The 20,148-nt window shown below is 42.3% G+C and overlaps 1 protein-coding gene across 3 annotated transcripts in view; it reads left to right on the top strand.

Annotated features, from left to right (window-relative positions):
- micu2 (mitochondrial calcium uptake 2) overlaps nt 1–20,148 on the top strand; it is a 572,545-nt gene that overhangs the window by 474,002 nt on the left and 78,395 nt on the right. For 2 of the 3 annotated variants that reach the window (XM_085999180.1, XM_085999182.1), the window contains one exon: nt 8,665–8,721. The exons of the other annotated variant lie outside the window; for it this stretch is intronic. In XM_085999180.1, the coding sequence (XP_085855306.1) occupies nt 8,665–8,721 (57 nt within the window). The remainder of the gene's footprint in view (nt 1–8,664; nt 8,722–20,148) is intronic. 3 annotated transcript variants of the gene reach the window in all.

Here is a 20,148-nt window from a genome sequence, read left to right as displayed (position 1 = left end):
CCAACCATCTTCAGCTGCTTCATCAATGACCTTCCCTCCATCATAAGGTCAGAAGTGGGGATATTCACTGATGACTGCACAGTATTCAGTGCCATTCGCAACTACTCAGATAATGAAGCAGCCCATGTCTGCATGCAGCAAGACCTGGACAACATTCAGGCTTGGGCTGATAAGTGGCAGGTAACATTCACGCCACACAAGTGTCAGGCAATGACTATCTCCAACAAGCAAGTGTCTAACCACCGCCCCTTGACATTCAACGGCATTACCATCGCCGAATTCCCCACCATCAATATCCTGGGGGGTCACCATTGACCAGAAACTTAACTGGACCAGCCACATAAATACTGTGGCAACAAGAGCAGGTCAGAGGCTGGGTATTCTGCGGCGAGTGTCTCACCTCCTGACTCCCCAAAGCCTTTCCACCATCTACAAGGCACAAGTCAGGAGTGTGATGGAATACTCTCCACTTGCTTGGATGAGTGCAGCTCCAAAAACACTCAAGAATCTCGACACCATCCAAGACAAAGTAGCCTGCTTGATTGGCACCCCATCCACCACCTTAAACATTAATTCACTCCATCACCAGCGTACCGTGGCTGCAGTGTGTACCATCTACAAGATGCACTGCAGCAACGCACCAAGGCTTCTTTGGCAGCACCTCCCAAACCCGTGACCTCTACCACCTAGAAGGACAAGGGCAGCAGGTGCATGGGAACACCACCACCTCCAAGTTCCCCTCCAAGTCACATACCATCCTGACTTGGAAGTATATCGCCATTCCGTCATCGTCGCTGGGTCAAAATCCTAGAACTCCCTCCCTAACAGCACTGTGGGAGTACCTTCACCACACGGACTGCAGCGGTTCAAGAAGACAGCTCACCACCACCACCTCAAGGGCAACTAGAGATGGGCAATAAATGCTGGCCTTGCCAGCGACGCCCACATCTCATGAATAAATTTTTTTTTTTTTTAAATGCTTAAAACTCTCAGCAGGTCGGGCAGCATCTGTGGCAAGAGCAAAAAAAGTGAATGTTTCAGGTATAACCCTTCATCAGAACTGGAAGATATCACAGATAAAAAACTTATATGAAGGAACAGAGCAAAGGAAAGGGGGAGGGGAAAGACCACATACACAAGAAAAGAAGAATGACCTTTAAAGTGATGGGTAAATGACAAAAGTGTTAATAACCTACGGCAAAAGGTTGCACAATGGGAGGAATTAGAGACATTAAAGATAATATATGCCAGTGTGAATAATTAAAGCAGGAAAGCTAAGTGGAGAGGAAAGCATAAAAAACTAGAAAAATGGAGCAGGTTCCAGTGACCCAGGAGTCTCTTGGAAGAAGAAGGCAGGTCGAGACCAAAGGTGCAGACCACCCCGCCACTAGTCATCCCAAGCACCAACCTGCTCCTTTCCCCATCCTAGCAGATGTTGGGGTGATGGAAGAGTGGACTGGAGTGTCACAAGGGGAATGCTGAAAGGTGAGGGGAGGGCAAGATGTGTTTGGTAGTGGGATCATGTTGGAGGTGGCGGAAATGGCAAAAGATGATCCGTCAAATGTGGAGACTGGTGGGGTGGAAGGTGCAAGGGGAGCCCTATCACAGTTCTGGGAGGGGGAGAAGAGGTGAGGAAATAGGATGGATTTGGTCGAGGGCCCTGCCAACCATGGTGGTGGACAAAGATTTGATGTGGAAAGTGGCATCGTCAGAGCAGATGCGATGGAGACTGAGAAACTAGGAGAAAGGAATGGAGTCCTTACAGGAAGTGGGGTGGGAAGAAGTATAATCCAGGAAGTTGTGGGAGTTGGTGGGCTTGCAGTGGATGTCAGTGGACAGCTTATCTCTGGAGATGCAGAAGTCCGAGAAGGAAAGAGTCAGAGATAGCCCACGTAAAGGGGGAAGGAAATTTGGAACACAATAATCTTTATGTACTAGCCGTAGCACAGAACCAACTTATATTTTTTGAATATGTTTTTACATGATGTGTATCTGGATTCCCTGATGTCTTAGAAGGTGAATGCACTGCCTGTTATGGTACAGAGCCATGTAAACTAAGTATGCTCGAAGTTGGCACTCCAGTCTATGCTGAGTTAGCTGATCTTAGCTACAGCATCAGTTGGGGTGCTGCAGTTTGACCTGGGTGTCCCTAGCCTGTGGAGGATTTTTGTTTTAAAATATCAGTCCGGGCTCCTACTCCTGATTGTTATCCTGTGACTCCTGCTGGAAAATGTGCGGATGTCACGCGAGGACATGATCTGGATTGGCTCTGATGTGCCAAGTAACCTGCTGACACTCACTATCTAGGCTCACCTGTGAATAATGGCCACTTGCATTAGGTATTGGAAGGTTGCTGACACCCAAGAAACCGTTCCCCAACATGAGCCCGTGTTCTCAGGAGAGAAGGGAAAAATTTGGGTGAAGGGAGGAACAAAGTACATTTAGTCCTACAATATTTTTAATATGAAACAACAGCAATTTGCATTTATATAGCGCTTTTAACGTAGGAAAACGTACCAAGGCACTTCACAGGAGTGTTATCAAACAAAATTTGACTCAATATTTGACTCTGAGCCATGTAAGGAGATATTAGGACAGAGGTAGGTTTTACAGAGCATCTTAGCGAGAGGGCAAGAGGCAGAGGTTTAGGGAGGGAATTCCAGAGCTTACGGCCAAGGCAACTGAAGGTACGGCTGCCAATGGTGAAACAATTAAAATCAGGGATGCGTGAAGGCCAGAATTGAAGAATTGTACTTTTGTTCCTCCCTTCACCCAAATTATTGCAAGGGGGATAGCGTATAAAAGTAAAGGAAGTCTTGCTACAACTGTACAGGGCGTTGGTGAGACCACATCTGGAGTACTGTGTGCAGTTTTGGTCTCCTTATTTAAGGAGGGATATACTTGCATTGGAGGCAGTTCAGAGAAGGTTCACGAGGTTAATTCCTGGGATGAAAGGGTTGTCTTATGAAGAAAGGTTGAGCAGGTTGGGCCTATACTCATTGGAGTTTAGAAGAATGAGAGGTGATCTTATTGAAACATATAAGATTCTGAGGGGGCTTGACAGGGTAGATGCAGGGAGGATGTTTCCCCTCGTGGGGGAATCTAGAACTAGGGGGCACAGTTTCAGAATAAGGGGTCGCCCATTTAAAACGGAGATGAAGAGCAATTTCTTCTCTGAGGGTCGTGAATCTTTGGAATTCTCTACCCCAGGGAGCTGTGGAGGCGGAGTCACTGAATATATTCAAGGCTGAGATAGACAGATATTTGAGCTACAGGGGAGTCAAGGGTTATGGGGAGCGGGCTGGAAAGTGGCATTGAGGCCAAGATCAGATCAACCATGATCTTATTGAATGGCAGGGCAGGCTCGAGGGGCTGAATGGCCTACTCCTGCTCCTCATTCTTATGTAAAAAGAATTCTGTCATGTTTTTGTATTGTGCTTTTGAACAGGCTTTATTGTTTATATACTGAGGGAAAAGCTTGTAATATCTCTTGTACAGTACTACGTAAGGTTGCTGCACTATGATTAGATCTGCTGATTTTAGGTTTAACCTGATTAAACTTGATAATTAACCCAATAGATCAATGCTAAAATTAGAGTCGAACTCAATGAAACCCTAAAAGACAAATGTCCTATTTAAGAGAAACAAAATTATAAGTTAACAGGACTCCTGACTGTGCCCCCCCCCCCCCACGACACAAACACACACACACAAACACACACACATACACTAAATGAATAGAATAATTCACGGCACACAGCATGCTTCTCCCCTTGCAAAAAATGGAATTCTTGCTCATTGATTAGTGCACTGCCCGATGTCACATTAGCGTAAATGTGCTTTTGATTTACTGTGATTTCCAATTAAACCCAAAGTTTCTTGATGATTACTGAAAGGTTCGGAGTCCTCAAAGTATAAAAGTCACCCAGTCTGGATGAGATGCATCCTGGATTACTGAGGGAAGTAAGGGTGGAAAATCTGAAGGCTCTGGCCACAATCTTCCAATCCTCCTTGGATATGGGGGTGGTGCTATGCTGGAGGATTGCAAATGTTACACCCCTGTTCAAAAAAGGGGAGAGGGATAAACCCGGCAATTACAGACCAGTCAGCCTAACGTCGGTGGCCTGGAACAAAATTAATTGGCATTTGGAAAAGTATGGGCTAGTAAATGAAAGTCAGCATGGAGCCATTAAAGGCAAATCATGTTTGACTAATCTAATCGAGTTCTTTGGTGAAGTAACGGAGAGGGTTGATGAGGATAGTGCGGTTTATGTTGCGTATATGGACTTTCAAACGGTGTTTGACAAAGCACCACATAATCGACTTGTTAGACTGGGATTAAAGGGACAGTGGCAGCATGGATACAAAATTGGCTACGAGACAGAAAGCAGGGAGTAGTTGGTGCATGGTTATTTTCAGACTGAAGGGAGGTATACAGTGGTGTTCTGCAGGGGTTGGTATTAAGACCACTGCTCTTTTTGATACATATTAAAACATTGGTTAGGCCTCAGCTGGAGTATTGTGTTCGATTCTGGGCACCACACTTTAGGAAGGATGTCAAGGCCTTGGAAAGGGTGAAGAAGAGATTTACTAGAATGGTACGAGGATTGTCGGTTATGTGGAGGGACTGGAGAAGCAGAGTTGTTCTCCTCGGAGCAGAGAAGATTAAGAGGAAATTTGATAGAGGTGTTCAAAATCATGAATGATTTTGATAGAGTAAATAGGAAAAACTGTTTCCAGTGGCAGAAGTGTCGGTAACCAGAGGACACAGATTTAAAGTGATTGGCAAAAGAACCAGAGGCGACATGAGGAAACTTGTTCTCCACAGCGAGTTGTTGTGACCTGGAATGCACTGCCTGAAGGGGTGGTGGATTCAATAGTAACATTCAAAAGGAAATTGGATAAATACTTGAAGGGAAAAAAAATACAGGGCTATGGGGAAAAAGCAGGGGAGTTGGATTCATTGGATAGCTCTACCAAAGAGGCACAGACACGATGGGCCGAATGGCCTCCTTCTGTGCTGTATCATTCTATGATTCTAATATGAAAATTCTGTTCTATTTTGGAGCTGAAAAAGAGGATACTAACAGCTGATTTCACCACCTAATTTTTGAGCTGAATTCAAACTCAAAAATCAGAAGGGCTAACTATGATCTGCTTTTACCTTCATGTTCAGCTAGTGCCTACCAAGCAGAAGCAGGCGACAGGGATGTACAAATGTTGCCCCAATACGACTTTCTCTTTCATTCATTTGGTGCCTCCTCAAAGTAATGCAGCCAAATTGGGAACTTGGATATGGGGGAATAATTTTTATAAAACCATGTTCTCAAGCTCTAGATCACCACATACGGCAGGCTTGATCATGACCATTGGTACATCAAAAAGTTTAAGGGACTCTTAAAGGAAAAACTGATCAGGATGAAATCATTTTGCAAATTGGAGGCGGAAACCGGTTACTTTTATTGTGTCGATAAAATCCCAGAGAAGGCATCCTGAAACTTCCTTTCTTGATTTTTTTCTTCCAAACATAAATGCCGAAAGCACCCAAATATTCCCAGTACGTAAAAGGTATTTATAAACGGGGGTGGAGTGGGGGGAAGGCAGAGCAGTAATAAAGGAATAAAGAGGTCCATAAGAAGGAGATGATTTTTGGAAAGGGAATGAAATGAACGTTTTATAGGATATGTCTATCCATCCAAATCATTTTCCTAATTGGGATACTTCATATTGCATTGCAATGGTTTTTGTCTGTTTTGATTAACAATGCTTCCCATATTTTTTTATTAATGCTGCTCATATGAGGAGTTGTGCAAGTTTCAATGAAAGGTATGTAAAACATCTGGAACTGGATTTCAGTAAATGTTTCTGTTCTGTGTAACAAGCAGTACACAAGTTTTTGGAAACAATGCAGTCAGTAACGTTGGAGTTTTGAAGCCCAAGAGGCGCCTGTGATAAAAGACTTGTATCTGATCAGATACATGCAGTTACAAGTGTTCCCTGAAGTATTTATGATGGTTATGAAGCATCAGCTGATTGATTTTGTGGGCAGATGTTGGCCTCGATTGAGAAAGCAAAGGCGAATGAACTGTTGTCAGAACTTAAACACTTTTTAATGTCACCTCAAGATAGCCACTGACATGATGCCACTTGCCATCACTCAGCAGCATCAGTAAGCATTTTTGAAATTATTGCTAAAGGAGAAACTGCAGACCTAAGGTTACTGAGGGGTGTGGTACTAATATTCTACACTCACTGACCCATTTATGAAAATCCACTTACGACTTTTGACGCCAGGATTTTCTTTCAAAGAAGCTGAAAGATTTTTTTTTCTTTTCTTTTCTGTTCAGTTGGACTTATTTAGACAGATTCAGAACCATGGGCCGTATTTTCCGATCGGAGGCGTCCCGCGTGCGGAGGTCTCCGCTCTGGAAAAAATCTACGCACTTACCTGAGGGCTCCCGAGGTGTGTATAGTTCCGATCCTGGGCCTCTCCAACTCCAAGTGCGCAGGGCCCACGTATCCCAGAGGCGCATGCGGTTCACAAGCGTCCCTGGGATCACATGGGCCATGGGGAGCCAATCAAAGAAGGGAATCTCCCTTTATACACTTGACAGATCACCCCAAAAACACTGGTAAAACATTAAATAATTTTTTTTTTAAATCACATTTTTAAAATTAGTTGAAATTACTATAAATTAAATATTTTAAACAAAAATTTAATTTTTTGAAAAAAAATGTAAGTTTTTTACAGGGCTAAAAATAAACTTACCTTTTTTAAAGTATTTCTAAATGATAAATGAGTGAAAAAATCTTTTAAAACTTTTTTTCAAATCTTATGCTGGTAAAAGCAGGCCTTATGCTTTTACCAGGCGTAAGATGTCTAAGTGTTTTCTGCGGGCAGAGGTGCTCTAGAAAGCGGAACTATCCGCTCGCAGAGGCCCTTCTCTAGGGCAGGCATCCGATCTGTCAAGAGCATTCTTGACAGATCGAATGCCGGTTTTCAGTGCATGCCTGAAATCGGCATTTCCGATGTCCCTAAGGGTGGGTACACAGTGCGTACCCACCCGTAGGCATCGGAATATCCGGCCGCATGTAATTCCAAATAAAATATTAACTTAAAGGGGTATCCCAGGCCGGACACCGAAATATAACTGAACAGGACCGACCAACAATGGTAATGAGTATGCTAATTCCCTATATCTTTGCTGCTAAAATATTGCCTTGTAATGTACACTATTATACTGCATGTGAAGTCCACCTTTCATGGAATAATGTGGATTGTGTTTGATGATGTGCCGGCACATCTATAATTGTCAGAACAGCAATTATAAAGTACTGGCATGTGGAGGAATGACTATTTTGAGCGCAGTATGTTGAGATACAGTAGAGTTCATTGCAGCACCCGTGTCTTTTAAAGGATTAAAGTATACATGGTTGGGTCTTGCAAATATTGTTACCAGTATTGGTTAGGGCCTTTTGACTTGCATTTGAACACTAGATTGGACTACTTGAAATGTAAGCTATCTAGGGCCAGCTTTAATTATGATTCAAATCATAATTTTGATGCAGCTCATTAAATTTCCCATTGTACACTGGACATTTCAATATGAATCCGTAAGAAGATAATCTCGGCATGGACACAGCTACATGAGCATAAACATTGTGCCTCGATTATAGTCAGGTATAAAATAATTGTGTCTTTCTCATTTTGTCCATTTTTGTTAAATGATTATCTCCTGCCATGCCACACACTGTCCTAACCAAAGGAATTTCCTCTAGGCCACTTTCTGTGTTGAGCTTGAAACAATTAGTGACTGAGTGCTCTGGGTTTACTCTTCCTGGATTTGCACCTCCCCCCTCCCTCTAGCGAAGCTGCTGGTATCTAATTGCCACCTCTTTGCACAGCTGAATTTGGGAATTTGGTGTGTGGTAAATCAGATATTTAATGGTTTAACCCCACTACCCGCCACGACCCTCTCCCGCCCATCGTGGGGGTGGGGAGGGGAGGGGAAGGGTTAATATCAAGGCCCTAGTATCTATTTTAGGTCTATACCTCAATAACATAAATAAAATCTCTTCTGTGTCTGTAATAGAGATTTATATTTTCATACAATATATATCTTTAAAAAAATTTTTTTTTTTAATGTTCAGTGTTTCCTTTAAGAATTCAGTTTACAGACAAACATTGAAGATGAATCTCTGTTGACAGTTTGCCAGTCTCCATCATTTTGGAATGACGTTTGACTGCAAATTTATTGTAGTCTTGAAAAAAAGAGCCCTGAAAAAAATGGTATCTAGTTTTACTGTCCGTATTACCCTACACTCAACTGAATGTAATGCTTTTAATCAAGCAGTGTACGTCTTCAAAAGCAAAACTGTCTGCTCAGAAAAAGTTGGACAGAATCCTACAGTTATGCTCTAAAAGCAACATGATGTGATGATACCTTCAACTGTACTGCAGACACAGATTCGCTTTTTATTTCCCTGATGTGAATTTGTAAACGGTACCCTGCATGAACCTCACTGAACATCTGATTTCGAAACTGGCATTGCTTACGTTTGACCTGTTTACAAATGTAGTCTCTGTGTGCAGTTTAAATGGTTCAGTGGTTTAGAAAAAAACTCTGACATTTTAAAATATTGAGAACTGTAATCTGATTTCAGCTGCAGAGCATCATTGGGCAAAAGAAAGAGGTCAAGCTAGAAGCACACTCTGCACCGGTAAGCCATCTCCTCCTTTCAGGTTACTGCCTGCCACACTTAACTCAGAAATAACCATTTCCTCTTAAAAAGTCTTAATACCACAGTTGAGCCTTCCATAAAGATGGTTTGTTTGAACAAGCTCTGGCTAAAAGTTTCTGAATGTAGTTTGCAGTTCATGTAGATAACATCATTCCTGACAATTCCTGTTACTTTGATGAAGGATCTAATCTGTCATTCTGTATTTTCACCTGCAAGTAACTCAAGTTATTATGATACAACCAGGAGATTCTGTACAGGTAACGGTAAGGAGCAGAGATATTGTCACCTAGAAAACTTATTTAATGTTAGTTATTTTTACTATTATTGAAAGGGTATTAGATTATAGGTAAGATTAAGGAAAGGTTTAGAACGGTTTTAAAGCTCCTGATTCTCACATTTTCATTTGCTCTGAGAATATTTCATTGTGCTACATCAAAGCTGTTTCAATGAGAATTTGACACACACTGAGATTAAATGTTAAAAATGAGATCACTCAAATTATGAGCAAGCTATTTGTGGTGACAAGTGACTTTATTGCTCTTGTTCAGAAATTTACATTTTCATGGACTCTTGACTTTTTAAATCAAAATTGTGGTGCTTGGGCGACAAAATCACATTGAATATAGTAAAGTTAAAGATTCATAAGAACATAAGAAATAGGAGCAGGCGTAGGCCATTTGGGCCCTCGGGCCTGCTCCGCCATTCAATAAGATCATGGCTGATCTTCTACCTTATCTCCACTTTCTTGCACTATCCCCAAATCCCTTGATTCCTTTAATATCCAAAAATATATCGATCTCTGTCTTGAATATACTCAACGACTGAGTCTACACAGCTCTCTGGAGTAGAGAATTTCAAAGATTCACCACCCTCTGAGTGAAGAAATGTCTCCTCATCCCAGCCCTAAATGGCCGACCCCTTATTCTGAGACAGTGACCCCTGGTTCTAGACTCCCTAGCCAGGGAAAGCATCCTCTCTGCATCTAACCTGTCATGTCCTGTAAAATGAGATCACCTCTCATTCTTCTAAACGCTAGAGAATATAGGCCTAGTCTACTCAATCTCTCCTCGTAGGACAATCCCCCCATCCCAGGAATCAGCCTGCTGAACCTTCGTATACTCTATGACAAATATATCCTTCCTTAGGTAAGGAGACCAAAACTGTACACAATAATCCAGGTGTGGTCTCACCAGGGCCCGATATAATTGCAGTAAGACATCTTTACCCTTATACTCAAATCCTCTTGTAATAAAGGCCAACATACCATTTGCTTTCCTAATTGCTTGCTGTACTTGCATGTTAACTTTCAGTGATTCGTGTACAAGGACACCCAGGTCCCTCTGAACACCAACATTTCCCAATCTCTCACCATTTAAAAAATTCTCTGCTTTTCTATTTTTCCTACCAAAGTGGATAACTTCACACTCTGCTTATTTTTTTCCAAAACTCTACTCTGCTCTAGAGCCTTGACATTCCTCTTGCTGCTTTTAAATTTACTCTTTCCTGAATCCTCCCAGCTCCCCCCCCCCCCCCCCCCCACCCCTTCATTAGTTTAAAGCCTTGTCTATTGCCCTAGTTATTCGGTTCGCCAGGACACTGGTCCCAGCCCGGTTTAAGTGGAGCCCGTTCCAATGGAACAGCTCCCTCTTTCCCCAGTACTGGGGCCAGTGCCCCATAACCCGAAACCCCTTCCTCCCACACCACTCTTTGAGCCATGCATTTAATCTTCTAATCTGTTTGTCCCTATGCCATTTTGCGCATGGCTCAGGTAACAATCCACAGAATTATTACCTTTGATTTTCTGCTTTTTAATTTGGATCTTAGCTCCTCATACTCCCTCAGCAGAACTTAATTCCCTGTTCTACCTATGTTGTTCGTTCAATGTGGACCACGACAACTGGATCCTCCCCCTCCCCCTCCCACTCCAAGTAACATAGAAACATGGAAGATAGGAGCAGGAGTACGCCATTCGGCCCCTCGAGCCTGCTCCGCCATTCAATGCGATCATGGCTGATCATCCAAATTCAGTACCCGGTCCCTGCTTTCTCCCCATACCCCTTGATCCCTTTAGCCTTGAGAAATATATCCAACTCCTTGAATATATTTAATGAATTGGCCTCTATTGCCTTCTGTGGTAGAGAATTCCACAGGTTCATTACTCTCTGGGTGAAGAAATTCCTCCTCATTTCTGTCCTAAATGGCCTACCCCTTATCCTTAGACTGTGACCCCTGGTTCTGGACTCCCCGACCATCGGAAACATTCTTCCTGCATCTAGTCTGTCCAGTCCTGTCAGAATTTTATAAGTTTCAATGAGATCCCCTCTCATTCTTCTAAACTCCAGCGAGTACAAGCCCAATCGACCCAATCTCTCCTCATACGTCATTCCTGCCATCCCAGGTATCAGCCTGGTGAATCTTCGCTGAACTCCTTCCATGGCAAGAACATCCTTCCTCAGATAAGGCGACCAAAACTGCACACAATACTCAAGGTGTGGTCTCACCAAGGTCCTGTACAACTGCAGCAAGACATCCTTGTTCCTGTACTCAAATCCTCTCGCTACCATTTGCTTTCTTAACTGCCTGCTGCACCTGCATGCTTACCTTCAGCGACTGGTGCACAAGGACACCCAGGTCTCGTTGCACTTCCTCTTCTCCCAATCTATTGCCATTCAGATAATAATCTGCCTTCTTGTTTTTGCTACCAAAGTGGATAACCTCACATTTATCCACGTTATATTGCATCTGCCATGCTTCTGCCCAATCACCCAACCTGTCCAAATCATCCTGGAGTTTCTCGGCATCCTCCTCACAGCACACACGCCCACCCAGCTTTGTGTCGTCTGCAAATTTGGAGATATTACATCTAGTTCCCTTGTCTAGATCATTAATATATATTGTGAATAGCTGGGGTCCAAGGACCGATCCCTGCGGTAGCCCACTAGTTACTGCCTGCCACTCGGAAAAAGACCCGTTTATTCCAACTCTTTGCTTTCTGTCTGCCAAACAGTTCTCTATCCAAGTCAGTACTTTGTCCCCAATCCCATGTGCCTTAACTTTACATGCTAATCTCTTTTGCGGGACCTTATCGAAAGCCTTCTGAAAGTCCAAATACACCACATCCACTGGTTCTCCCTTATCTATTTTACCAGTTACATCCTCAAAAAATTCCAGTAGATTAGTCAAGCACGATTTACCCTTTGTAAATCCATGTTGACTTTGTCCGATCCTGTCACTGTTTTCCAAGTGCTCTGCTATTACATCTTTTATGATGGACTCTACCATTTTCCCCACTACCTATGTCAGGCTTACTGGTCTGTAATTCCCCGTTTTCTCTCTACCACCTTTTTTGAATAGTGGGGTAACATTAGCTACCCTCCAATCCATGGGTACTGTTCCAGATTCCATCGAATGTTGAAAGATGATCAGCAATGCATCTACTATTTCTAGGGCCACTTCCTTAAGTACCCTAGGATGTAGATTATCAGGCCCTGGGGATTTATCGGCCTTCAATCCCATCAATTTCCTTAACACCATTTCCCTACAAATACTGATTTCTTTTAGTTCCTCCCTTTCATCAGACCCTATGTTCCACGACATCTCTGGGAGGTTATTTGTGTCCACCTTTGTGAAGACAGAACCAAAATATGTATTTAATTGGTCTGCCATTTCTTTGTTCCCCATTATAAATTCCCCTGATTCTGACTGCAAGGGACCTACGCTTGACTTCACCAATCTTTTTCTCTTCACATATCTATAAAAGCTTTTGCAGTCAGTTTTTATGTTCCCTGAAAGCTTACTCTCATAGTCTATTTTCCCCTTCTCAATTAATCCCTTTGTCCTCCTTTGTTGAATCCCAAACTGCTCCCAATCCTCAGGTTTACTGCTTTTTCTGGCCAATTTATATGTCCTCTCCTTGGATCTTATGTTATCCCTAATTTCCCTTGTTAGCCACGGTTGAGTCACCTTTTTTGTTTTATTTTTATGCCAAACTGGGATGAACAAATTCTGTAGTTCATCCATGCGGTCTTTGAATGTTTGCCATTGCCTATCCACCGTCAACCCTTTGAGTGACATTCCCCAATCAATCCTACCCAACTCGTGCCTGAGACCATCGTAGTTTCCTTTATTTATATTCAGGACCCTAGTCTCTGAGTCAACAACTTCATTTTCCATCTTAATGAAGAATTCGATCATATTATGATCGCTCCGACCCAAGGGGCCTCGTACAACAAGATTGTTAATTAATCCTTTCTCGTTATATAATACCCAGTCTAAGATGGCCTGATCTCTGGTTGGTTCCTCGACATATTGGTCCAGGAAACCATCCCGTAAACACTCCAGGAATTACTCTTCCGCAATATTGTTACTAATTTGGTTAACCCAATTTATATGTAGATTAAGGTCACCTATGATGACTGCTGTGCCCTTATTGCACATTTCTCTAATTTCTCTTTTAATGCCATCCTCAACCTCCGCATTACTGTTTGGAGGTCTATATACCACTCCCACTAACGTTTTCTGCCCCTTGGTATTTCTCAGTTCTACCCATACAGATTCCACATCATCAGAGCTAATATCCTTCCTTACAATTGTGTTAATCCCTTCTTTAACCAGCAATGCTACCCCACCTCCCTTTCCTTTTTGCCTATCTTTCCTGAATATTGAATACCCCTGGATGTTGAGTTCCCAGCCTTGGCCACCCTGGAGCCATGTTTCCGTAATCCCAATCAAATCATATTCGTTTACCTCTATTTGCGCAGCTGATTCATCCACCTTATTACAAATGCTCCTCGCATTAAGACACAAAGCCTTCAGGCTTGTTTTTTTTAACACTCTTAGACCTATTAGAATGATTATTTACTGTGGCCATGTTTGATTTAAACCCTTGATTTCAATGACTGCCACTTTTGTTTTTCTCCTTCCTATCTTTTTCTTTTATCCTTGTTTCCCTTTCCTCTGTCTCCCTGCTCAGGTTCCCAACACCCTGCCACTTTAGTTTAAACCCTCCCCCAGAGCACTAGCAAGCACTCCCCCTAGGACATCGGTCCCAGCTCTGCCCAGGTGCAAATCGTCCGGTTTGAACTGGTCCCACCTCCCCCAGAACCGGTTCCAATGTCCCAGGAATTTGAATCCCTCCCCCTCACACCATTCCTCTAGCCACGTATTCATCTGAATTATCCTTCTATTTCTACTCTGACTAGCACATGGCACTGGTAGCAATCCTGAGATTACTACCTTTTGAGGTCCTATTTTTTAATTTACCTCCTAACTCCCTATATTCAGCTTTTAGGACCTCATCCCGTTTTTTACCTATATCGTTGGTACCTATATGCACCACGACAACTGGCTGTTCACCCTCCCCTTCCAAAATGTTCTGCAGCCGCTCTGAGACATCCTTGACCCTTGCACCAGGGAGGCAACACACCATCCTGGAGTCTCGTTTGCGGCCGCAGAAACACCTATCTATTCCCCTTACAATAGAATCTCCTATTACTATAGCTCTCCCCCTCTTTTTCCTCCCGTCCTTTGCAGCAGAACCACCCCTGGTGCCTTCCCCTGGTAAGCCATCCCCCCATCAGTATCCAAAGCGGTATATCTGTTTGAGAGGGGGATGGCCACAGGGGACCCCTGCACTATCTGCCTGCGCCTACTAGTCTGCCTGTTGGTCACCCGTTGCCTTTCTGCCTGTGCCACCTTTACCTGCGGTGTGACCAACTGATTAAACATGCTATTCACGACGTCCTCAGCATTGTGAATGGTCCAGTGTGCATCCAAACGCCGATCAAGCGCCGCAATGCGGTCTGCCAGTAGCTGCAGCTGGATACATTTCCTGCACACATGGTTGTCAGGGACACAGGAAGTGTCCTTGAGTTCCCACATATCGCAGGAGGAGCATACCATGTGGCCGGGCTGTCCTGCCATGACTTACCCTTTAATTAATTGCAATTAAATTAAATCAAATCAATCCCACCAGTTACACTACAGTTAAATGGTATATTTAAGGGCCCTGGTTTTACAAACAGTCCCCACTACACCACAGAGAGCTTAGAAACTATAAACCACAGAGTTAAAGTTTAAAAAGAGAGAAATACTCACCAACCAATCACTTACCTGCTTTCTGGTGACATCACACTTTGATTACTTTTTACTTCTCTCCCTCTCTGTGAGATTGGAGATTAGTACGCCTATCTGGTCTCTTGGAGCCTTTTATAGCCCCGCTGCCGCCGCTGAGTTTCCCGCCGACGCTATGAGGCCTACCTGGTCTCTTGGAGCCTTTTATAGCCCTGCTGTCGCTGCTGAGTTTCCCGCCGACGCTATGAGGCCTACCTGGTCTCTTCGAGCCTTTTATAGCCCTGCTGCCGCTGCTGAGTTTCCCGCCGACGCTATGAGGCCTACCTGGTCTCTTGGAGCCTTTTATAGCCCCGCTGCCGCTGCTGAGTTTCCCGCCGATGCACTGAGGCCTACATGGTCTCTTGGAGCTTTTTATCGCCCCGCTGCCGCCGCTGAGTTTCCCACCGACGCACTCCAGCCGCAAGGAAATGTCTTTAACACTGGCAGGCAACACAACCTTCGGAACTCTCGGTCGCGGCTGCAGAGAACAGTAATCTATCCCCCTGACTATACTGTCCCCTATCACAACTACATTCCCTTTCACTCCCCCCACTTGAATGGCCTCCTGCGCCATGGTGCCATGGTCAGCCTGCTCATCCATCCTGCAGGTTTTTCCCTTATCCACACAGGCAGCAAGAACCTCATACCTGTTGGACAAGGGCAAAGGCTGAGGCTCCTCCAGCACTGCACCTGGGGTCCACTTAGCTGCCTGAGTTGCAGTCACACCCTCCTGTCACTGACCACTAACCAGACCTGTACTGCTACCTAACCTAAGGGGTGTGCCTGCCTCCTGGATCAAAGTGTCTTGGTAACTCTCCCCATCCCTGGTGCCCCGCAATGTCTGCACCTCAGACCCCAGCTCAAAAACTCTGAGCTGAAGTTCCTCAAAATGCAGGCACTTACTGCAAACGTGGTTGTCCGGGATCACAATGCTCTCCACAAACTCCCACATGCTGCAGTTGCGGCACACCACCTGCACTGCCATCCCTATATGACCTTTTTTTTATTTAATTAAATTCGTAATTAGGTAACTTGGTTTACAGTGTAGTTTCTTGACTACTTACTTGATCTAGATTAAGTTAAGGGTACTGAAATTAATTATCTACCTGTAACACAAAACACTACAAGTAGTGTCGACGAAAAGCAGCCACTCCTTCCCCATCTTCTCTGAATTCCCACTCTTTCCAAATTCCCAAATAAAACACTGTGTTCAAGTCCACTCTGTTTAATCTCGCTCTGTGCAGACTGGATACTGCATTCTGCCAAATCTACCCATACTTTAATGATAAAAATTAATTCAAAGGCTTTAGCACTTCATTCACCTCTGGCTGAAAGAGAGGTGTGCTAAAAATCCACAATAATGAACACCACCTTTATTGCAGCTGATTTACTTAAAATAACTTAGCAGCAATAAAGGTGGTGTTCATTATTGTGGATTTTTAGCACACCTCTCTTTTAGCAAGAGGCGAAATGAAGTGTCAAAACCTTTGAATTAACTTTTATCATTACAGAATTACATTCAAAGTGCAAGTGCACCACTATAATTTTATAAATGGCACTTATAGCTCCACAATAAAAGTGATTTTAAGGTTTCCACTCATGCAGTAGAACTGTGAGGCATTGCCCAAGCAGCTCTAGTATGTGAGAGGAAATCTTGCGGAGGTACATGTCCCCAAAAGCTATTATAAAATATTTGTAACATTTAATTTGGGGTTTCTGGCAGGGGGGAAAGCTGACAGAAGATTGCAGCCACAGTGAAATGCACTCTGGTTAATATTTCATGTTCCAAGTATCTGTCTGCTGGTTGAGAGTATCTCCTGGGGTTAGCAAAGACCATTTTGGAGCACTGTAATGATTCTATCAAAAAATGTTTAAAATTCTCTCATTACTTTATGAAGTCCTCCAGTGAGTTTCAGACAAAGCCATCGTCGCAATTATAAATTCAGGTTGATGACAGACAAAAAAAATTGAGTACTGATTCAAATATAAGAGAAAATAAACTGAATATATTTTCTTTGCTTATAAAGTCATTTGTATTTTACTGTAGCTGACAAGTTCCAGAGTTTCCAGATCAAAAACAACATTTGTATTAACAAATAGATTCCAGTTTGATTCTTTGGGAGTAATTATAAAACTCTGCTGCCTTGTTTCTTGTGCTGTAAGAAATAACAGAGTAAGAATACACCTAATCGCACGTTGATTGTAAATCAGTTGAAAGGTCCCTTACCGATTTGGTTATTTGCATTTGTGTTCATCTGAGAGAAAAAGCTGGTGTCAGAAACTGCAATTGAACGTACCCTAGGCTTTTAGTTCTTTGCATATCAAAGTAGCATTCCTTGACCCAAATTTAGAATGTAACAAAATTAACAAACTTACTAATCGGGACAAGAGTACGTTACAGATGTTAGGACTGGGCACAGCCTTTGCAAGCCCTGCCCGTAATACCATCACCACATCGTTGTCAGCAGCATGTTTCTAAACCATCCTGTTGGATATTATATGCTGATGAGTGATTCACAAATTTCTCTCTGCCTTTTTTTGTGATTCGTTTAGGTTATTTTTCAGGTGATAATGTCACAAAGTCAGCTTGCATCAATACTTATTTCTGAAAACTTTGTCCTTCCTGGAGCAAGATATGTTTTCCCAGCTGCTTTGTCCATTCACATTAATGGTCAATAAGAGCATGTGCTGGGATGTGTACTTAATATTTTTAGTTTATTCAAAGATTACCATTGATTAAAAATGTTCTATTTCATAATAATCTGAATAAAATGCTAAAAGTGTAATAATTCCCACAGCACTTTATTTTCCCCTGAATATATAATTTATTTTGTCTGCAACTTCTAGCATCAGAGGCTTTGTTGAGCTAACTATAAATTTGAGGGACCTCTCAACCTTATTCATAATCAAGATTTCGAGCTTATCAATGATTGTAATTAGGGTGGAGTTATCCTTGAATGGAAGACTGAAGTTGCCAGACTTAAGCTAGTTCTAGAAATGAAGATAACAGACAGCGAAGTACTGACTCTCAACGGAATAGAAATCAGTCTTATTGATTTTAATGAAGCTTTAATTTTCTTTAATAATCCTGTCATCACTGAACTAGTGGTACAATTATTTACCAGTAATGCTCCAATTTAATTTAAAATTGCAGCTCGGTATACAATTTAAAAAAAAAACATTTTAGCTTGCAAATTTCAATCGTTGCACTTCTTTTGCACCGAGATGGTCTTGTAAATAAAGGTATCTTGATTTTATATTCAAACGTTAGTTGAGTATCACAAGAGGTCCTTTGTCATCATATTACCCCACCTGAAAATTGCCTTTTAGTTTATATAGTAACAATTGAAATCCATCCACACTGAGATCACATTCATCTGAAACCAGCCATAGTGAACTTCAAATTTAAAGTTATCTTTGGCATCTGACAAGCTCTAATTTATAATGATATTGAAGCATCTTGGGATAACAAGCCAGTTCATTTTCTGGGCTAGTGATTCTCTTTGTTAGCACAAATATTTGAAATGCACTGAATGCAGTTTTAGAGGTCAGGATAGACCTTAACATTGTGGGTCATCCCACTGGCGACCACTGAGCTGTGGTAAAGAATAGCAGCCAGGAATGCTAGCTGTATAAAATGCAATGTTTCACATGTCACATGCGCAAGAAAGCATAGAACAAAGGAAGGTCTAATGGGACTTGTTACTGCTGATGCTGAAAGCTAAATAACCATTAGTAATAAGTTTTGTGAAAAGACTGCTGTCTTTTATCTTGGGTTTTCAGTGGGATAAAGCAAATAGGGCTATTTTGCTGTCATGAGAATACTTGTGGAATCCATACACTTGAAACTAAAACGTGTCTAGTCTATTGGTTATGTTCAAAGCCTATTACTAAATTAGGGGTGAAGAGCTAGGCTGCCATAAAAGTTAGTTAAACTGACTTTCAAAAGGATTTTGTATGGATATGGAGGTCCTGACTTTCCTTTTAAATGTGTATATATAATTCTGATCTCTCCCTCGCACTGAAATACCTATTTGCTGCTTAACTCCAATCCGTGGATCCTTTTTGTACCACTTTGAAAATAAGACAAGGTTGCAATTGGTTGTTCAAAGAGTAGTAACACATTCAATACTAAATTATTTTGCAGATTTCAAAGCCTGGCTATATTCTACTATATAGGCCCTGATTTTTCTGTACTAATAAGGGTGAGGTTGTCAGCGCTCGCCGTTATTACTAGGTTAAACTGACAGCGACTTCTTCCATCCTCACATGCGCAGTTAAACATGGAAATCCAGTTGTTGCTGTCAGTGATACCCTGCTCCTCCACAGGCTGCGCTGTTGCTGCACAGAAATCCCTGTAACAGTGTGACCTTAGGGTAATTACCCACCAGTCTTGCACTAAAGACGGATGAAAAAGTTAAGGCTGGTGTATTCAAGAGTAAGTCAGTTTTTAACGGCATAATAAGTGATAATTACTGCTGAACAACCTCTCTGGCCGTGAAAAATTAATTTTACCAGTGTGGAGTCTCATTCCCTCAGAAGAAAATTAATGTCGCAGATATTTTTTTAAGTTTAAAAAAAAATTGCTTTTCTGTTTTTCTCTTTTATCGCTCTCCTTTAATCCCATGTGCATGTCCCAATCTTTATTTTGCTTCCTGTACAATGATTTAAATGTAATTTATATTTCCTGTTTTTTGCTTCCTGCTTTGTAATCTGCATGTCTTCAATCTGATTGGTTGAAGAGCCTCCCTGCTACTTGATCTGCTCACAGACACTACAGATCCCCTGTAGAGGGCGTCCCACTGGATCAGACGCCCAATTACTAGAAATCTCCGCTGACAAGCCCGCAAAAAGTCTCCTGGTAACTGTATGCAAGGTGAACGGCAAAAGCCGTTCCTTTGCCACTCACAGCAAAATCTGGACCATTATCTATTCAATGCTTGGTCAATTTTTTTTCATGCTGTAGCATAGAATTAGAGAAATATGCCAAAACATAGAATATTCAGTTGTTTATAATAATCTTTGGAAATAAAAAATGTTTCCTGTTTAATTTATTCAATGAAAAATTATATTTTAGTCTTAAAAATATCTCAAGGTTCGGTTTAAATGTAGAACTAAAGAAGCACGACAATATCGCAGTTTTAAAATATTTTTGAATGTCATAATGTGGCAGGGTCGCCCACATAATATTCCTTCCTGACCTGTACATGAAGACCATCCCTGTTGGGAGGCGTCTGTTCTTTTCTCTGCTGCCAGCATCAAACACTCTTCTGCAGTTCACCCATGTCATGGTAA

The sequence above is a fragment of the Somniosus microcephalus genome, chromosome 10, assembly GCF_052327205.1.
Source record: "Somniosus microcephalus isolate GS21.2 chromosome 10, FLI_Smic_1.0, whole genome shotgun sequence".
NCBI lineage: Eukaryota > Metazoa > Chordata > Chondrichthyes > Squaliformes > Somniosidae > Somniosus > Somniosus microcephalus.
The sequence above is the reverse complement of the archived record's forward strand: the minus strand, read 5'-3'. Positions and strand labels throughout refer to the sequence as shown.